Source organism: Echeneis naucrates, chromosome 17 (assembly GCF_900963305.1).
Source record: "Echeneis naucrates chromosome 17, fEcheNa1.1, whole genome shotgun sequence".
Lineage (NCBI taxonomy): Eukaryota > Metazoa > Chordata > Actinopteri > Carangiformes > Echeneidae > Echeneis > Echeneis naucrates.
Genome location: NC_042527.1, coordinates 7,721,198 through 7,738,126, shown reverse-complemented (window position 1 = coordinate 7,738,126; position 16,929 = coordinate 7,721,198). Strand labels below are relative to the sequence as shown.

The following is a 16,929-nucleotide window of genomic DNA, read 5'->3' as shown; positions in this document are numbered from 1 at the left end:
GACTCTATTCCCCCTAGTTTCCTCACTGGGACACTGGACACTCTGCATCAATTCTGATTCATCTTTAAGAGCATTTTAAACATCAAGTGCGTCTATGATGTTGTGAATAAACACGGCTCCTGTATCTCCATTTTAACCTTAAGTGCAGAGACAGACACCCCTCAAAGGGCTGCTCTTCTTTGTTTCACTATGACTGTTTAATGGTATTTTATAAAATAACCTTTCCCCTTGGTCACAAGCCCTGGTGATGCACAGAAACATCACATGCTGGAATTCAAGCATCTTCAAAAACTTTGAAATCCACCTTTAGTACACAAGCAGCATACAAAGAATGCACTGTAAAAGCATATATATATATATATATATATATATATATATATATATATATATATATATATATATATGCAGATACCATGTTACATATGTTAAGTGAGCTGTTAAACAACTAGCACAGACTTGCCTCAAAAACAGCAAATCTGAACACTACAAACAAAAGCACCATCTATCCATGCATAGGCCAGAACACAGCCTGTCTCCAGAGTGTGTGCGTGTGTGTTAATGTTGGGCATTAACCCACCTGACAATGGCAACCTAAAGAGAGAACTGTAGTGTGTTTTGGATACTAAAGCTGCACCTTATAAAATGAGAGTTTGCTCAACATGACAGTCTGATGATGTGAATGTGTGTTTAAGGTGTTCATCATGACGTGATCTAAGACCCTGTGTTTGCAGAGAGAGTGATGGTGTATGACCCAGCAGGTGTCAGGACACAATTATACCAGTCTGATTATCATTCAGCATTGGAAACACAATTATGACTATTAATAGTTTACAAAAGTTGGATTTAAGCTGTGATGGGCTTGTTTTCCAATCTCTCTCTCTCTCTCTTTCTCCCTCCCTCCCCTTATAGATGCCAGAAGCTGCATTGATGCCAGGAAGCCTCCCTAATCCCTAAACACAATTGCACAGCCATCTACTGCTAAGCTCCAGGATGCAGGTCGTGGACATGCCGAGTCTCATTGACAGGAACCTGAAGCTGACAGCACATTAAGTGCCATCTTGCCCAGCACACTGTTAGAACATGAGACTGACAACATGTTTCAGCAAAACACAGATCGTCTCTTAGCCTAGAGGTTTTTGAATTCTTTAGAGCTCTACATTAACCTGACAAATTGTGAAAACCTGAAAACCATTTGAGGATAAAAGTTGCAAAAACAAAAGGACAGTTCACCCTTAGATTAGACTTTGTTAAAAATTACCAAAAAAAAAAGAGGAACAAATCTACTGGATAAAAACATTTGACAAAATTAACCACGTCATCTGCACTATACACTTGCATTTTTGAACCTTAAATTGGCAGAAAAGCAATGAAGGAAATGGCTCTCAGCCCACGCTCCCTTCTCTCCCAACCCACATGTCCCAATATAAAACCTACAGAGATCAATAAAATCCAAATTCAAAACAACAATGTCCACAGGACACCAAATTCTGACATATGCAATATGCACACACCAACTGAGAACGAAAATCTTTAGAAATCTGGTACAAAGGATAAAAACAAGAAAACAAGAAGGATCTTGGTGTTTTGGTTTGTGTGCGATGGTCCAGCAAGGTTACACTGAGTACACAACCTGCAGTGTCCATACAGACCTGTCAGACACGTGTGCATAAAATCTGTATGTAGTGAAAGTGTGGTCCTTGTGTTTACATGAGAAAACATCAGGGTAGGGCTCTGTTTGGCTGTAACGGCAGGCCATGGCATCTGAGGGGACTACAGCAGTGTGGTGGACAGGCAGGGACAGTCAGTCATTTTGGCTATGTACACATTCGTAGTCGGTCCATGGCTCCTGCAGATCGACGTCATTTCCTCAGATCTAATACACAAACCTAGGAAAGAGGAACTATCAGTTAGACAAATGAATGTGTTCCTGTAAGATGACAGCGGTCGAAACTTCACCTGCGCACACAGACAGAATAGAGTTTCATTTAATTTCATTTTCATTTAGAGTTTAGAAGTTTAATTTCTCATCAGTAACTTAGTATGTAAAAAGTTTTGCCCAGGTGTTGTTGCAGGTTCAGGGGGCACTCCGTCAGTGCAGGCTGCAGGACAGAGGTGTGCTGCAGTCCTCTGAGTTCCCCTCCTCGCCCTCCAGCCTCCTCTCCTTTCCTCCAATCTTAATGCACCACACCATTTCCAGGGTCACAGGATCACGGTGCAGGACAATGCCTCCTCGATGGGAATTGAAGAAGCAGAGTCTTGGGGGGCCTGGTCCTCTGTGTTGGGGTGGCGCTTGTGTTTGGCGACCTGGGGGCCTTACAGCAGTCAGCTTGGTCGGGTGCCCGGGGTCTTCTGCATCCTCATGGCTGGAGTCTGCTTCCTGGCGTGTTGTGGTGCTAGGTCTGTGGTGGCCCACCCCTTCCTCTCTTGCTTGCAGGTTTCCTTTGACCTTTGACCTGGCTCTGAGCCCTGGTGATAGTCTCACTCATTTTTAGGGAATGCCCACATGAACGTGCACATAATGAAGAATTGATGAATGGGCTGAGCTGTTCGTTCATTCCATCACTATGTAGCTCATCTTTGACTCGGCTCCTCTTTTGCGGACACCTTCATCTACCTGGACTCCCATCTCTCCAGAGATCTACACAAAAACCCACTGGACTCTTAATCCAGAATGAGCATCCTTCACTCCCCAAGTTCCCCCCAGCACCACCTGCTTCCCTTCCCCTCTCCATCCGTCTACACCTTCTATGTCCTTTGTTCCCCCCTGTATTCACTGAGCACTGCTCTCCCTGCCACACAAAGGTCATTCCGCTCAATAAAGAAACTAGCTTCCAGGGAGGGCTGATGATGGTCGCACACGTGCAACAACAACAAACAAACAAAGAGATGGCCACGGACCTGTGAGACCTCAAGCTGAGACCCCAAGATAGCGATGTCTCGGTAAGAAAGATTGTTCGAAGATGTCTGACAATGTTGCCACTATCACCTCTTCAAGAACACTGTAACACTGTATGTTTTGAGGGCTCTGGGCTTACTCACTGACCGACTGTCCATACTGGTGTATGCGTGTGAGTTCATAATTTACATGTCAAAGTTAGCATGTAAATTAATGTGTTCATACAAAGTCACGCTTGCATTTGGCACGCTGAAACATGCATGTATCATGCTTGCCCTGGCTGGTACGTTTGGAAATAAGGAAGTCACACAGCAGTAACATTTAAGATAAGCAGAAATAGGCCATAAAGACAAATGTGTTGCAAACCAAAAATTCAGCGAGCTTTCAATTTGTTCTTTTTGGACAAAAATAAGATGGGAAGCTAAGCCGCCTCTGTTGAATATAATAAAGAATAAAGAGCAAGAAGTATACCCTGATCATTGTATTCATTCATATTCCTCATTCATGTGTGCTTTTTTGTTTGTTCCTGTTTTGATTCCACAGAGAAAGAGATTTATTTGTGAGCTTTATTTTCCACCGTGTGAGGGTTGACATCTTTACATTGTATGAGATTATTTGTTTGAAAGGATTTACAGAATTAACAGAACCACATTGTGTTAGTGAGTAATAGGGGTGGCGTGGGAATCTTTTACTATGTCACGATTCGATTCAAAACGATTTGATTCATAATGATTCCTGCTTCAATCTATAGGTGTGCAAAGGGTCCTCGTGATCTACTCGAGTCTGATTTGCAAGACAGAATGACGGCGGCCTCCTCCAGGTCCTAGACGGGACCTCACCAGAGAGTACACCAGACCAGACCCAGAGACCGGGCCCCAGTTTCATCTCAGTGTTGACCCTGATTCTGACTAAACACCATCACCCCATTTTATGGTGTTACCTTATCAAGGTCAAACACTGACAGTTGACCTATGCTGCTCCCAGGTCTATTAGCTGGTGTGAGAGATGAATGCTAAGGCCAGAGTGTAACTCACCGATCCATCTGACGCACTGGCTCCTACTTTGTCCCCTGTGGCATTCCAACACACCTCAAAGATCCCTCCTGTCCCCCGGTAGCTGTGGACTAAAGCCCCCGTCTGAGGAAACATGTACACGCACATTAAGAATAACAAGCAACTTGAGAATATTTGTGTAGCTTTAAAACAATATTTCTAAGTGTATATGTGGTTATTCCATACCTGAGTGTTCCAGATGTGAACACATTTATCAAAAGAACCGCTGGCGAGGTGTCTGCCATCAGGGCTGAAGGCTACGCTGTAGACAGGCTCCTGATGGCGGGTCAGTGTGTGGATACACACTCCACGCTCAACGTCCCACAGACGCACCGTTGAGTCAAATGACGCACTGGGGAGAGGGAAAGACAGAGGAGGCAGGTGAACTGAGTTAAATTCAGATGATTTCTTGCGAAGTTTGTTCATATTTTAATTCCAAGTATTTAATTTTTTAAAACTGCGTTGTTCATTTACGCATATGGCCACAGTCTGTTTTTTTAGTGGCCACCAATGTCACTGCGGGGAAATGTGTCATGATGAATGTTTTCTCTCATACCTTTATTTTTTTTTCATTCATCATTTAGTTTGTTCTAATTGAATTAGTATTAAAAAGGAATGAATGAAAATTAAATGCTATTGACTATGTCTTTATTATAATTAAAAAACAAAAATTAAAATGACAGATAAAAATTATGACGACGGATTATTTTTAACCTGTCCTTCAAAATCACGGACAATGAAAAAGTCTAGCGCAACCTCTGGTCAGTGTAAGGATAGAGAGTATGGATGGGAATTTAGAAGATTTTTACAATTCTGATTCTATTTTCGATTCTGCTCATTAATCTTATCGATCCTCATTTGGGAAAAAGGAAAACAAACAGGTCTGTTGTCATCCTTTCTTGTGAAATGTAACCAAACTTTCAAGCGTTTGTGCTTGGCATATTAGGTGCAATGACACTGTAGCCTGTTTGACCTCATGATTTCATCAGAATTCTCTTCAGACATCTGTATTCAGCTAAGTTCAAACCTAATCGCATTCACATCTTGGGTTGTAATTCTGAGATCGATGTCAGGTATTTTGTTACATCAAGGAATGAGGCTGCAATCAAAATCTGATTTGACGACAAAACTTTTGTTTTCAATGTTTTAAAATTTCCTCACACTTTATGCACCATTGAACAAAAAAAAATTAGAATCTCTGAATACATTCATGATCAGTCAGCGCTGATATTGCTGACACTCGCACAAACACACACTACTCCCATCTAAATTTTACAACTGTCAATAATCTGATGTCTGTTCAATTGTGAAAATTATACCTGCTTTTATTAATTTTATTTTTTACAAACTGTTTTTTAGTTTGTGTGTATGTAATGCAAAACCACGGGTGATGCTTTGTTACCTGGCTAACATGAGGTTGGCACTAGGGTTGTTCGTCCCAGGGCCTGTGGGGCTCCACTTAATAGTGTAGATTTCTTTACTATGCGCCTGTAGGTCATGTACACATGAGTCCTGTTTCATACTCCAGATCTATGCCATAAAGGAAAGACATGACAGTTAAAAAAAAAAAAGAAAAGAAAAAAGCCATAAAATCAGATAAGAACATAACCTTTTTAAAAAGGGTCTTATTGAAAATCTTTGCATGTCTACCTGGTGACATTCAAAATATTTATATTTGTTGTGTAGACTGACCTTGAGTGTCATGTCGTCCGAGCAGGAGGCCAACAAGCTGCCAGTAGGATCCCACTTGATGGCGTTCACCTCATTCTAAAGTGAGCAAAATGGGGGTTGGAACAAAGGCAGCGAAAAAATAGTGAAAAAATGCATTTAGTGTAAACACTGACATGGACATACAGTATGTGAATGCAACCTGACTAATAATATATCATTACATTCAGTGATTGTCACAGCAGTGATACCATGGGACCCTTCATGTAATACAGCACTTGTGTAATTGCTTTGTGGCTGGTTATCCGCCTCATTTCTGGAGAGAGACGGATGTCTTACCGTGTGTCCCTGGAAGGTTTTGACAGGTCTGTCCTGACCCAGCTTACACACATGGATGCACATGTCTGTGCTACAGGAGGCAAATGTGTTGTTGCTCTGCCAGTCCACATCCAGAGCAGGTGCTGTTGGGAGGCAGACACATATTTTAGGGTGACAGTAAGATACTCAGGCAGTACATGAGTATTGTATAACGGTCGTAATATAGATTCTCATATAGATAGATTGTCTGCTTTAACTATTAACTCTCAGCCCAAGTTGTATTTTTAACAGTTTATGGCATTTGCACACTCATTTTCATTACAGTTATACAGAACAGCTGGTGTAGAAGTTAAGCTAAATTTAATCAAAGAAAAATATAAAGGCAGAAAACAAAGAATTTATCATTGTGGTCTGACAATTAAATAAAAGGTCACATCTGTCTCAAAACAAGCTCCTGCATATGGGATGATCCGGCTGACTCCTGTCACTCACCAGAGTGGAAGGGAAATTGTTGTTTTGCCTCTCCTGTGTGCGCATCCCAAATAATTGTGGTCTGTGTTAAGGAGGAGATGTTCATTATTTATATGCATTTATGACACAAAACTCGGCGTCTCACTATTTATGGCAAGACAACAGTACACTGATATTCACATTAGTGCTGAGACACTGTCTGTTATTACACTTCAGTCCACTAGATGGTAATGTTGAACAATGTCAAACTGTTTGCTGTGGTCTGGCCCACCTGTCAGTCCTTCCCATTTATCAAATGTGAGCAGATGCTGACATTCTAACATAAAGACAGGACGTGATATCTGCACAGGCCTGTGCATGGTTTACACACCATTTCATGACTGTAATTCATCATAACTAAGGGTGCTATTTATATTTTGGATTACTATTGACCATTTTCTTAATCAGTTTAGTCTACAAATCTTGATCAGAGTTCAAAGTGATTTCTTTAAATTCCTGGTGTGTATGACCAACAGCCTAAAAACTTTAAATTGACAACTGTATATGTGCAACAGATACAGCGCAAAATGTCCTGTTAGTTGTCCCATGATACACCTTTTGACGCCCTAGGAAATTTTTTTTCAAACTATACAATATTAACAGTGATCATGTGTTTTTAAGCGTATGCAAAAAAAAAAAAAAAAAAAAAAACACCATTGCACATTTAAACTCTTCCACCAAATTATTGCAATAGGGAACATCCATTCATAGAGAATTTAGTTCTCCCAAGAAGATTTTGGCCTTACCAGTTCTGGTCTGTGAAATGAATTGAGTTAATTTTCCCTTTCAAATTCTACAGGCTCCTTTTTTGGTTTATGGGTGTTCATTTGTGATGAAATTACAGTACGTTCAGATTATGCTGATGTGTATCATCATCATCATCAGTGATGATTTTCAGTTTTTGACTGCACATATCAGCATCCTGTCAGATTGCATCTCTTTGAGGAGACAACGAAATGTCCATGTCTGTCACGTCTATAACCTGTAATTTCAGGATAAAATGCTGCCAGGACGAATTAAATTACAACCAACCTGTCTGAATTGGGCTTAAGGTGGTGATAACATTTATGTGGGCCCCAGAAGAATAACATTGACAAGAATACTTCAAGAAATGTGGCATTTTTGGAAAAGCTGCAGGGTTCACAAACTCAGAAGGCATTTAACCAACTTCATATCCTTTACCTTGTCTACTCCAGCACTGAGGATGAAGTTTCCTTTTTTATTCCATTTGAGTGCAAATATAGGACCTTTATGCTGACCCAAAGTACTGGCCAAGTTACCTGACAACCAAAAAAAAAAAATAAATAAATATTGCATCTTAGACAGACAAGAAAAGCATTTACCAACCATTCATGTATTACATGTTCAAAATCTTACCATCTTTTGTCCATATTCGAGCAAAGCCATCATATGAGCCTGTTGCTAGCAATGTTCCCTCACTCTGAAAGAGAAAGAAATTACCTTTTTAAGTTGCAGATTGTGCTATGTTTCATACTATTTGGAAGAAATTGTTTGCGACTGAGAAGCATAAATGCCCCCCCCCCCCCCCCCGGATGTGACTCTCCCTCATAGATCTGGCTGGAAGGAATGCCTGTAGCAGAGGTAGTGGCCACAGGCATGCACACACAGCACTAGATTAGATCACTAAAAACCACTCAGAGAGACACAACGATACTGCTCAACTACACACAGACACACACTCACATTCCAGTCTAGTGAGGTGACGTCTTTGTTGCTGGGTACGTCCTGGCCACCTTCCCGTATGCAGTGCCTCAGAACCAGCTGGGTGGATCCGCCTGTGCTGTTCTCACTCAGGTTCCAGATCCTTGCTGTTGAGTCGCCAGACCTACCAAACATACACACAAACACAGACAACGTACAATTAAAGAACATAACTTGGCTGTGACTTTTAAAATCAGTAAGGAAAATTGTATATAACTGACCATCATCACTCGAGTAGGGTTGGGGTTTTAAGGCATTTTATCGAACCTGAACCCAGTATCAAATCCGAAATCTTTAAAAAACCCTATTAAACCTTTTCACATCATCTGTTGGGGAAAAAGGAAAAAGAAATTTTACAAGCACAAAACTCTTTCACGGGCAGCACGGCGGCATAATGGTTAGCGCTGTTGCCCCACAATAAGAAGGTGACGGGTTCGGCTCTCTGTATGGAGTTTACATGTTCTCCCTGTGCTTACATAGATTTCCTTTGGGTACTGCGGTCCCCACCCCCGTCCAGTGACATGCGTGTTTAGGTTAACTGGTGACTCTAAATTTCCTGTAGGTCTGCATGTGAGGAGTTGTTCATTTCTGTCTGTCTCTGTACGTTTTCTCTGCGATGTACTGGTGACCTGTCCAGGGTGTACACCGCCCTTGGTCAATGTCAGCTGGGATTGGCTCCAGCACCCCACGTGACCAGGAAATGGATAACAGGTTGAAGATGAATGAATGAATGAAAACTCCTTCCTTAAATTTTGATGCATGCTCACAACAAAGAGCAGAAATATAGTGAACACATATTGAATGTCTTCAAACTATAATACTTTGTTTAGTTTGTTTTGCTTCCTTCTCCCCAGTGACCAGACAATCTGTTGCTGTGTGATGTAGGACATTTTTGTTATGACTCAGGATCTTGGCCATTTTACAGATGGACAAACCCTATACATGGATGGGTGTTCAGGAATTTCATTATCTTTAGTGCAGAAAAATTGTGATCAGACAGGCCGGCGCAGCTTTGTCAATCACATGTACATTTTGGGGGATTTCACAGGGAGCAGTGTCAAACACATTAGGAAGAACAGGTGAAGACGTACACACAGGAAATCGTCAGGTCAGGTTTATTCACACAAGACAGGACTTGTGTGTCAAAGCCATAGATTTAGATGAAAACCCATTAAAATGCCATCATCATCATGGTTGCTGCTTTTAGTTGTAATTAATGTGTTTGCTTTTGTTGTTCATTACAAGAAGCAGGCATTTACTCATTCAGTCTTCTTGGAAAATCAGTGACTCTTGTAGCTTTTTGAGAATACTTATAAATATGCTTAGCTACACTGCCAGAGATTCTTCTGCATGACTGCATTATGAGAGGGAGACTAAGACTGGAAAATCAATGACTAAAGAAGTGAGAAAACTAATGTTTTCCCTTAATGATATCAGTTAATTATTTTGCTGATTTACAAAGGTTATGTTTTCAAAATTAATTCGCTGAAAAATAAGCGGCATACTATACTGATATTACTGTCATTAATATAACAAAATAAACTAATGTCTTTCATGCGATGAGTGAGAATGACAATTTAACTAGGTTATTCTTCGAACAAGAGCTTTTCCTTGAATGAGCAGTGAAAAGCACGTGGATAAAAGGGATGATGTGCTGATACTGACCCAGAGGCGAGGAGGTCGTTCACTGGGTTCCAGGCGCAGATAAAAACTTCAGACTCATGGCCCCTGAGGACCATGGCTTTACTCTGGGGGATCTCCACCTCCCTATCCACCTCCATCATCTCTGAGTGATGATCTACAGAAAAGAGTAAGAGGCACAAACAACCTTTTAACTGACTTGACTGGTTTTACATTAAGAACAAGCACAATCTACTCTCTTCATTCTTTAAATATTTCCCATCTACACACGGGATTTCCAAAGCTCAGCAAGATAACCATCAGGTTCTACTCACCTCTCTTACTGAGGCCCATCAGCTATAGGAAGAATCCTGGTTGTTACTAACTTAATCATCATTATGTATGATTCCGGACACTTGAGAGCTAATACAAACAGAATGCCGACACCAGCGTTTCTTGAGATGTGTCAAGAAGACATCACTCTACTGAATGAACAGCCTGAACAGCTGACAGCATTGTAATTTAATGGGCAGGCTGTGCTGTTGTTGAAAAGCCAAGCGTGTTTGTACCAAACATAATTTGTCCAAATGGTGGGCACTGAATGTAAAATACTCTTTACTCAAGTCTATGTCAGGCACTGTAATTGAATAAGCTACTGTGGACTAATCTTTAGTGTGTGAGAACCTAAATCTACCTCTCAGCAGCATTCTGGGACCTGGCATGTTGTAAATTCATATTTCCTTCAACAGTAACCAAGAAAATTGTATATTGCATGCTAAGAATCCTTCAAGTAACTTCCTCTTACACCAAGTATCATCATATGGAATAAATCAAAGTAGTAGTTATTGAACAGGTTAGGTTTAAAAAGTGTCTTGCAGAGTTTTTGTGGCCTTAGTAGTAGTGTCATGTTTACTTATGTATGTATGAATGTACTCATATCATTACTGCCAATACACATGCCAACTTTCAACTTAGGTTTTCTCAAACATTGTTGCTTTTGTACTGTCTATGTCAGATGTTCAAGCAAATACAGACAAAAATACACAGTGAGCCAGATAAAACGGTGAATCCCAAACAGCTTGCATAGTATCATGTTTACGTTTTTATCTTACAAAGCTTTTTGCCCCAAGAAAAACATACAGAATAAGATCTTTTTAGCTTTCCTGCAGTGTGGCTGACCATTTTATGTGAGCCAAACTCAAAATAGTGGCTATTTTTCAAAGAGCTGATTTGAAGACTGGACTTCTATGAACAAGCTTACTGGCTAAGGCATGGGATCCATTCTCCTCCCCATTGGCAGTGCCCTCTCCGTTCTTTGTGCTTCCTTGGGGTCCTGTGCCACTTCCACTGCCTGCCACTGCCTGCTGCTGCTGGGCCATCTTGTCCCTGTAGGCCTGCTGCCTAGTCTGGACAACATCTGGCATGACGGCATCAATCAGAGACAGCGACTCAATGGGCCGCCCGTCAAATAAGGTCCCATCCTAATCAGAAAACAGGCAACTTTATATAACCGCACCTCCCTTAAGTAGACAAACAGTCATTGTTAATCGTGGATTATTGTACATCACCTAATAATAATAATAATAATAATAATAATAATGAATACAAATTCTATAGCAACAGGAACACTGGGGTCAAAACATAAAACTGAGTGAACTTTTTCTTTGTTAATTTATATAACTGACAGATGATGGTGTAAAGTTGCCCCCTGACCTCATTGATGCTGACTTCAGCCTCAACATACTGCAGGCCCTTCTGGATGATGGAGATGAGGGCAGCAGGGGGCACCAGGGCTCCATTGATGTTGGACTGGCTGATGTGACTCTCTATGCCAAAGGTGAATGCTGAATGGGAGAAGCCTAGAAGTCGTCCAATTATTTGGAAAGAGGAATATAGTCAATGTTCAACAGCAAGAGTTTAAGAGAAATGATGTCAAATGTCAGAAATAATTTGAGGTATTGAAACCGATGTATAAAAACTAATCAATCAATGGCAGACTATTCACGCTTACCTGACTCTTGCAAATATCTGTAAACTAGGAAATTGACCTCATCACTGCTTATGCTCATTTTTAGTCCTGGTGATTAAACCATTGGGTCAGCACAGGATAGGAGCCTGTTAAAGCAAACCACAGGGTATGACACATAAGAGAAATGAGTTGAGACAGACATTTGAGTTGATCTTCATTTTATCTCTCCAAGAGACATATAGCAAGCAAGATGACGTGGTGGCACTGAGCTCACTTGGATGCATGCACACGCACGCGCGCGCGCGCACACGCACACACACACACACACACACACACACACACGGTGGTTTTACACTACAAGCTAGATACTAACTGGCACATGTAATGAAAACTGAGAAGATGAAGAAGGTTAAAAAAACAAACAAACATCACCTTGCTTACTCTGAATCTTGCAATTTTAGAACAAGGAAATAGGCAAACCATGATCTGCCATTCGATTAACAATGATGTCTTGTTCCATTCTACATTTGGTGGCGGGTGAAACCTCCTGGCTTTAGGCAGGGTACTAGTTTCCATCCATTAACCTACAACTGGAAATAATTACCAGTTGTTGCAAGACAGGCTGGGTATTCTGGATCAAAACGTCTGGAATTGATGGGCTATAAACCTCTGCAATAACAGATTGAAGTTCTTGTTCTGGCCTCCATATTTATTCATGCAGAACCCGCACTGTTTAAACGAGTCTGTGGAAATAAACAAGGGGTCTGGACAAGGGACAGAACCTCTTCTGTTTCCATTAAGCTAGCCTGCTGAAAAAGTCAACATGTCTGCTGCTGCAACCTAGAGGCAGAGAACCAAGACCAACTGAACCAAAGGCCTTGACTTTAGTACGAGAATTCAGCAAGGTGGTTACACGTCCTGATTGCTAGTGTTTCTCACAATGTAGTGCCACCACTTCAACGAATGACTTAGTACAACCACAAATTCTTAAAGAACAAACTGAGGGTGAAAACAAGACATACTTTATGTATACAGTGGGGGAGGGCACAATGTTATTTCCAAATTTTTCTTGAAGAGCCCAGTATGGTCAAGCTGCCTAATAAGTATACCTATCTGACACAAGCTTTCAAAATGTGCTAGAAAAGTGTTTTTAAGGTCCAAGTGACACACAAGTAGTGAATAAGGCCAGAGCCCAGTTATAAATTCATCTACCAGACATTATGTCCAATATTTTAATGTTTTATGAACATCCAGACTGATTGTCAGCTGGATCCAGCTGTTTCTTTCTCCCACAACCTCAGAAGCCATTAGCATATTGTCCAGCTAGGAGAACATTAAATAGGCCATTGCACCCTGTAATTTTAAGTTCTATTTTCCAGAAACTGGGTTGTCTTGTCAGTGATTATTACTTTTTTGTCTGCATTTGTCCTCATAGTTTAACACCACAAGGTGTGTCAATGATGCATTGATAAATGCATTGATTGATGCAGCTCACTGTTATTATTATTGGTCTTTCTTTATGCCTTTGTTTAAATCAGTAAGTGGCAGAGAGGCAAGCAGGAAGCCCGGAGCAAGAAAGGGTAACAACCTTTCATCACAGGTCTGAGGCCAGAACCAGACCTCTTTGTTTAAATAAGGCACACAGGATTTTCATGACACTTGTGTCCCTTTACAACTTTTCATTAATGAACAAATACAGTAAAAAAACTACCATTTCTGGTATTGTATAGTCAAATTACACTTTTTTTTATGCTATTTTGCACCATATGCAATACTGGAACTTGGTCCTGTGTAACTCTTGCACATTGTTGTCCCACTGTTTAAAAATAAAGTTAAACTGACTTCCCAATAGGACCCCTGACACTCTGCATGAGCAATGTGATCTTCCAGATGTCAATAAGTATTGCAGCCATAAATTAATACAAAACAATGATGAAAAAAATGCTATAATAGTATATTACCCATGTGAGCAAGACGTCTTCAGAGACACATCATATCTCCGTTGTCCTCAGAAAGAACTTTTGGTCCCTGAGCGAAAAAGAGAGAACTTGTCAGGGAAGGACATCTCATTTTGTTGACATGATTAGGATTTCATCGGTTCCCCAGCGTAATTTACTTGTACACAAAATATTAAGACAAACATCAGCATTCTGCAATACCACACAATGCATGGTAATATCAATAATTTATTATGACTAACTTAATTAAACCAATAATCCTACTTATTAGTCTGTTTGGCTCGCTTTATGCACCTCTGACCATCTTCTCCATGTACTGTAATTTAACAATCTATCCCTGTCCATATCACTTCCAGCATGTGTAGTAGCAGGCAGTACAACCAAACAGGCCCTAAGACAACATTCAGAGTTTGTTCATTGATCGGTGCTGAAACAAATTACTGTAATTAGACCGGGCAGTTGGGAGCAGCAGCTCCATATCAGAGAGTGGGTGAAAAGGCAACCAGGGAGAAGTCTTATGTGCAAAGGGGCGTGCCACTAACAATGAGAGAAAGTGGGTCAGCAGCTAAATGCTAAAACAGCCAGTGGTTATGTTTATTTATATATTTATTATGTTTTTACTTTTTGCCCGGTTTTTCTTATTGCCGAGCGTCTATGTGACTATAGATCTAATCGACTCACAGTTTTTTCGTGCAAGTTAAACACATGCAATTTATGCCACCATGCTAATCTGCCGGTAGCTAGACAGCGTGGCAAGTTGCGAGCGGAAACACACTACCTGCCCCCCCCACACACACAAAGTGAGTGAATGGGCTGAACAAACTACAGTGTGTGCATTAACCCACACGCTATTTGCGACGACCCGACAGATTTGTGGCACTTTGCGCCAAATTACTTAAAATGCATTTTATTAATCAGAATAGTCTGAATAAATGTCCCAACCTCCGTATGTAGGCTAAAATGTGCCTGTAGCGCCGTATCAACTAACTGTAGTACTCCTTAGTACTGAAGTGTAATACTAAAAAAGTCTACAATAGTGATTTATGGGAGGCTACGCTTTTGTTCTTTCTTTTAATGTGTTTATTTCTATACTCCGAACCCGTCTTAACGCTGTTAAAACAATAATAATTTCCTTGTGAATAAAATACATTATCTATCTACATATTTTTTACAATTGTAATGTGGTGGGTAGACTATTTCCCACATGTCATGGGTCGCTAAGTGGATGCACAGGATGAACACCTGGCTTTGTCGAAACTTATTCTAAGCGAACGCCAAGTGAATACGTAGTACTTGCGTGCTCTTATGCACGTCGTTAACTTAGCTGAAAATATAACAATCTCCACTCTCAGAATCAATTTCTCTGCCAAAGCAACGAGCTAGGTGAAGTTAGCTCCCCGGCTAACGCGTGAGCTAACATCAGTTTTGCCTTTGAGGTAGCCGTACCTTCACTACACATGCCACTTAGGCAATGCGGTCGCAAATTTCGTTCATTATAAGCAGGTCAGCGGCAGCTAGCTCCCAAAATAACAGTTAGGCTTATGCAGATTTGCACTTTAAATTTGAAATGTGTTATACAACACTCTAATTACATTAGCTTCTCGAAGATAGCCTTCCTGGTGAGTACAGTAGGATCGTCTACCCGCCGCTATCACTCCCAGCCAGCTAACAAGCTAGCGCACTAGCTAACTAGCATGCTACGCTAATGACAGCGTTGCGACAATATCGTACCTACTTGGATATAACCTTTCAATTGCCGATATCTTCCACAACTCTGGCGTTCAACTCAGACCATGTTATCTATTTAATCTCCGGGAATGCAGACGGTTTTCGCACATGCAGGAGCTGTCGGTAGGTTATAACATTGAGGCTAACACCAGGCGGTTAGGAGCAGCAACGGCTTCAGACGGTCCACACAGTGAGGTGACTCGGCAGGCAAAAATGAGCTGCCGTAACTACTGTTATTTAGAAATCTCCACTCGCTGAAGCTCACTATAACGATTAAACCGAGACGGCGGCGGGTGGTGTGCTCACCCTATCCCCCTCCGACCACGACACCCCGGGGCGGGTAACTTATATAAGAATAACGGACGCTGATGAACATCGTTCTTTCACCCTCCCACCAAGAAACACAACATCACACAGACAACTAACCTATTTTCCAAACGCGCCAGACAGCCCGCGGTGGTTTGCTTCTGGAGGTGGAAAACTGTCCCCAAACGTTGGTTTTAAAAAAAAAATTAGCTCCCGGTCCGTTTTGACGTTTTCACGGCAAAATGGAGCCACATTTCCTCACTGAGAGTGACCAATGAGGTGGGGAAGAAGGAGGGGGAGAAAAAAACCAAAACGCCGAGGCCTCTAGAAGTTTGTACCGCAGCCAAGCACCAGTCACAACAAGAGCTTCCTCTCCCATCCCCCCTCTAGACCTCCTTTTCGCCTGTCTGGTCATCACTAGCCGTGGATTAATGACCCCACCCCCCTTCCTGTGCTCAGTCATTCAGACTGGGAAAGTCAACAACAAGCTTACATCATCAGTGCAATCTGTGTTTTACACATTATTTTCTCTGTGTGCATAAAACCATAATACAATGCATTTGTCAGATGTTATCTGGCAGGACGAGAGAATTAACGCTTTAAGATAGTGAAACACCAAGGATTTCCTTGAATAAATATCAATGCGTTTGGTTTGACTGTGATCTGTGACTGGCCCCATTGAAGCGGCTACATTACCTCAGCTTTTTCCTATGTGAGATGATGACACGACACCCAGAATTGACGACCATTAAACAGCAGCAATAAGTGTGCTGCATGCTAAGTAAATCCCATGTTGCAGTTTTTTTTTTTTTACACTGCTACAAATATAATAGTCCCTTATGGGATCACAGTTGCACTTCAAACATCCATTTCCAAATGCCTCTTGCTCATCTTTGCAAACGCAAAGACCAAAGAGCATCCACAACATTAAAATATTTGATGATTTTGTAAGAAAGCAATGTAGCAGGGATACAGAAATCATGCATCAGATTACCTAAAAAGGCTATATGGTTACTGATGATCTGTATAGCCTTCTGGATTTACTGTGTTATGTGATGATTTTGCTAAACAAGATGATTTGTGCTTCTGCAGTTGAATTATCGGTTGCCTATGCTACATCAAAGTCTCTGAACTGTTTGATTCTTTTGCTCATTTTTGTCAGTGCTCATCTGGTCCCTGTTA

At 41.2% G+C, this 16,929-nt stretch overlaps 1 protein-coding gene across 4 annotated transcripts; it reads right to left on the bottom strand.

Moving 5' to 3' along the window:
- Positions 1–386: 386 nt before the first annotated feature.
- tbl1xr1b (TBL1X/Y related 1b) lies at positions 387–16,137 on the bottom strand. 4 transcript variants are annotated; one of them, XM_029525217.1, is made up of 16 exons: positions 15,868–16,137; positions 13,717–13,783; positions 11,798–11,901; positions 11,500–11,645; positions 11,048–11,267; positions 9,832–9,964; positions 8,149–8,290; positions 7,822–7,885; positions 7,627–7,724; positions 6,427–6,487; positions 5,956–6,077; positions 5,641–5,715; positions 5,351–5,478; positions 4,135–4,300; positions 3,931–4,032; positions 387–1,886 (listed from the first exon to the last, which is right to left on the bottom strand). In XM_029525217.1, the coding sequence occupies exons 3-16, from the start codon at positions 11,853–11,855 to the stop codon at positions 1,860–1,862; spliced, it is 1,542 nt and encodes a 513-aa protein (XP_029381077.1). In that variant the 5' UTR covers positions 11,856–11,901; positions 13,717–13,783; positions 15,868–16,137; the 3' UTR covers positions 387–1,859. The 4 variants fall into 4 exon arrangements, with proteins under 4 accessions (XP_029381077.1, XP_029381078.1, XP_029381076.1 ...); XM_029525218.1 differs by lacking the exon at positions 15,868–16,137 and adding an exon at positions 15,445–15,682; XM_029525216.1 differs by lacking the exon at positions 15,868–16,137 and adding an exon at positions 15,449–15,681.
- Between the last annotated feature and the right edge of the window lie 792 nt (positions 16,138–16,929).